The sequence below is a fragment of the Austrofundulus limnaeus genome, unplaced genomic scaffold (assembly GCF_001266775.1).
Source record: "Austrofundulus limnaeus strain Quisiro unplaced genomic scaffold, Austrofundulus_limnaeus-1.0 Scaffold1840, whole genome shotgun sequence".
NCBI classification, from domain to species: domain Eukaryota; kingdom Metazoa; phylum Chordata; class Actinopteri; order Cyprinodontiformes; family Rivulidae; genus Austrofundulus; species Austrofundulus limnaeus.
Window position 1 is genome coordinate 37,647 of NW_013954242.1, and position 2,433 is coordinate 40,079.

General features: G+C 44.3%; 1 protein-coding gene across 1 annotated transcript in view; it reads left to right on the plus strand.

Moving 5' to 3' along the window:
* Positions 1 to 1,629: 1,629 nt before the first annotated feature.
* Positions 1,630 to 2,433, plus strand: part of dhcr24 (24-dehydrocholesterol reductase) — a 14,665-nt gene continuing 13,861 nt past the window's right edge. The window contains exons 1-2 of the mRNA XM_014033781.1: positions 1,630 to 1,941; positions 2,020 to 2,175. Of these exons, the coding sequence (XP_013889235.1) occupies positions 1,714 to 1,941; positions 2,020 to 2,175 (384 nt within the window). The 5' untranslated portion in view covers positions 1,630 to 1,713. The remainder of the gene's footprint in view (positions 1,942 to 2,019; positions 2,176 to 2,433) is intronic.

A 2,433-nucleotide genomic window follows, 5' to 3' on the forward strand; every position in this document is an offset into this window, starting at 1 on the left:
GTCTCAGGTAGGACAGAGTGTCTCAGGTAGGACAGAGTGTCTCAGGTAGGACAGGGTGTCTCAGGTAGAACAGATGGTCTCAGGTAGGACAGAGGGTCTCAGGTAGGACAGAGTGTCTCAGGTAGGACAGGGTGTCTCAGGTAGAACAGATGGTCTCAGGTAGGACAGAGAGTCTCAGGTAGGACAGAGTGTCTCAAGTAGGACAGGGGGTCTCAGGTAGGACAGAGAGTCTCAGGTAGGACAGAGTGTCTCAAGTAGGACAGAGTGTCTCAGGTAGGACAGATGGTCTCAGGTAGGACAGAGGGTCTCAGGTAGGACAGGTTGACCAAGACATCAAGTCTTTGTGATGTATGAAGAGCCACAGCATCCAGGCTAATGTCAGCAGACCACCAAGAAGGACCAACCACATCCAACAGGATTAACTGTGGACACAACAGGAAGCTGTCTGAAAGGATGTTCTGGTCTAAAACCAGCTGCTTCAGCTCAAACATCAGATTCATATTTTTTCAACAATTTAACTTTTATCATTTTACCAAATAAATTAATCGAGTCAGCATTTTTATAATCTTTGTCTAAGTTATTCCACAATCTTAGTCCTTGAACGCAGGGACATCTAACCTTCAAGTTTGTTCAAATTTTAGTTTTATAAACATTTCAAATCCCTTCAAATTATAACAACTTTCCCTGTTAACAAAATTAGATTGAAGGTCAATCACATTTTGTTACAAAYATTGTTAAATATTCAAACTAATGTCTTCTCTGCAGAATTGTTCATGGTGTATGACCCCCAACTTCACCAGTTTGTTATAATCTGAACATGTGATCCTGTCAGGAGCACAGGTCCACCTCAGACTGGGTTGTTCCTCTGAGGAGACGGGCTTTGGGCAAAAACACCTTTTGTGTTCGAGCTGCCATCGAATGGATTCTTATTCCTGTCATCATCAACACATTCAAATTATACCATTAAAAGTTTATTACAGAAATGTCTTATTGATAATCAGAGCCATCAGCATTAGGTTATAATTAACTCTTGTTCCCTCAGTTTTCATCATGTGTGGGCTCATTGTTTGGTTTGATGTTTTCTATTAGTTAGTTTATGTCTTTTATGTTCCTTTGTAGCTTATAATATTTTAAGTATTTTGAAGTGTATTGTATTTATTTTGTATTTATGTAGGTAAACATTTAATATTTTAGGGTGACTTTTACCACCTGTCTGGGGACTGCAGGTGAAAAATAGTCTTCTGACTAATCCTGTCATATTTACAGAAATGTTATTAATATACACTGTCCCTGTAATAAATAAAGGTTTGAAAAAATACACTAAAATTCTACTCAAGTACAGTAAAGAAGTATTTGTACTTAGGTAGTGCACAGCTGTGCTGCAGGCCCACAGTAATACTGACTGATTAAAGTGATTGATCTTTGTTGCCCCACACAGGGGCAGTAAAGTGTGGACACAGTGCGTGGGGTGACAACACGTGGCCTCCTGCACACACTTCTTCCACCAATAGGCTCCGACCTTCTGCCACTAGCCCCGCCTCCCTCACCGTGTTAGCCAATCRTTGTGAAGAGGGGGCGGGGCTTACAGAACAACCCGCTCCGCTGGCCTATAGCAGGCAGGGGGGTCGTTAGGGGTCGGGTTTGGTTCAGGTTGATCAGTTGGATCAGACTGAGCCGGTCTCTGTAGACCTGGTCCTGGTCTGAGCTGACACCATGTACCTGCTGCTGGCTTTAGGAGCTCTGCTGGTCCTGCTGCTGTGGATCAGAGGCACAGGTGTGCAGCACGTGATCGTGCACCACAGGTGGATCTTTGTGTGTCTGTTCCTGCTGCCGCTCTCCGTCGTGTTCGACGTGTATTATTACGTCAGAGGATGGATCATCTTCAAGATGTGCTCTGCTCCCAGGCTGCACGAGCACAGGGTCCGACACATCCAGCGACAGGTGAGCCGCGTCACGTGCTTTGACTGACCGCAGGGGCAGGGCCAGGTTTGACCCGCACCTTGTTGCCCCACACCTCAGGTGCGTCAGTGGAGGCAGCAGGGGGGACGGAGCTTCATGTGCACCGGCCGTCCAGGATGGCTCACCATGTCCCTGAGGGTGGGCAAATACAAGAAGACCCACAAGAACATCACCATGAACATGATGGACATCCTGGAGGTGGACACACACAGACAGGTGAGAGGAGGCGGGGCTTACACACCTGTCACAGCAAATACACAAATCACTGCAACACAACAACAATATTCAGAGCTGTAAAGTAACTAAGTACAAATACTCTGTTACTGTACTTAAGTAGAACTTTTTGTTATCTGTATTTTACTTGAGTAATTATTTTTCTGCGTACTTTTTACTTTTACTCATTACATCTTTACACAATTATCTGTACTTTCTACTCACTACATTTTTAAAAAGGTAAGAAGTAGAAAGTTGTTA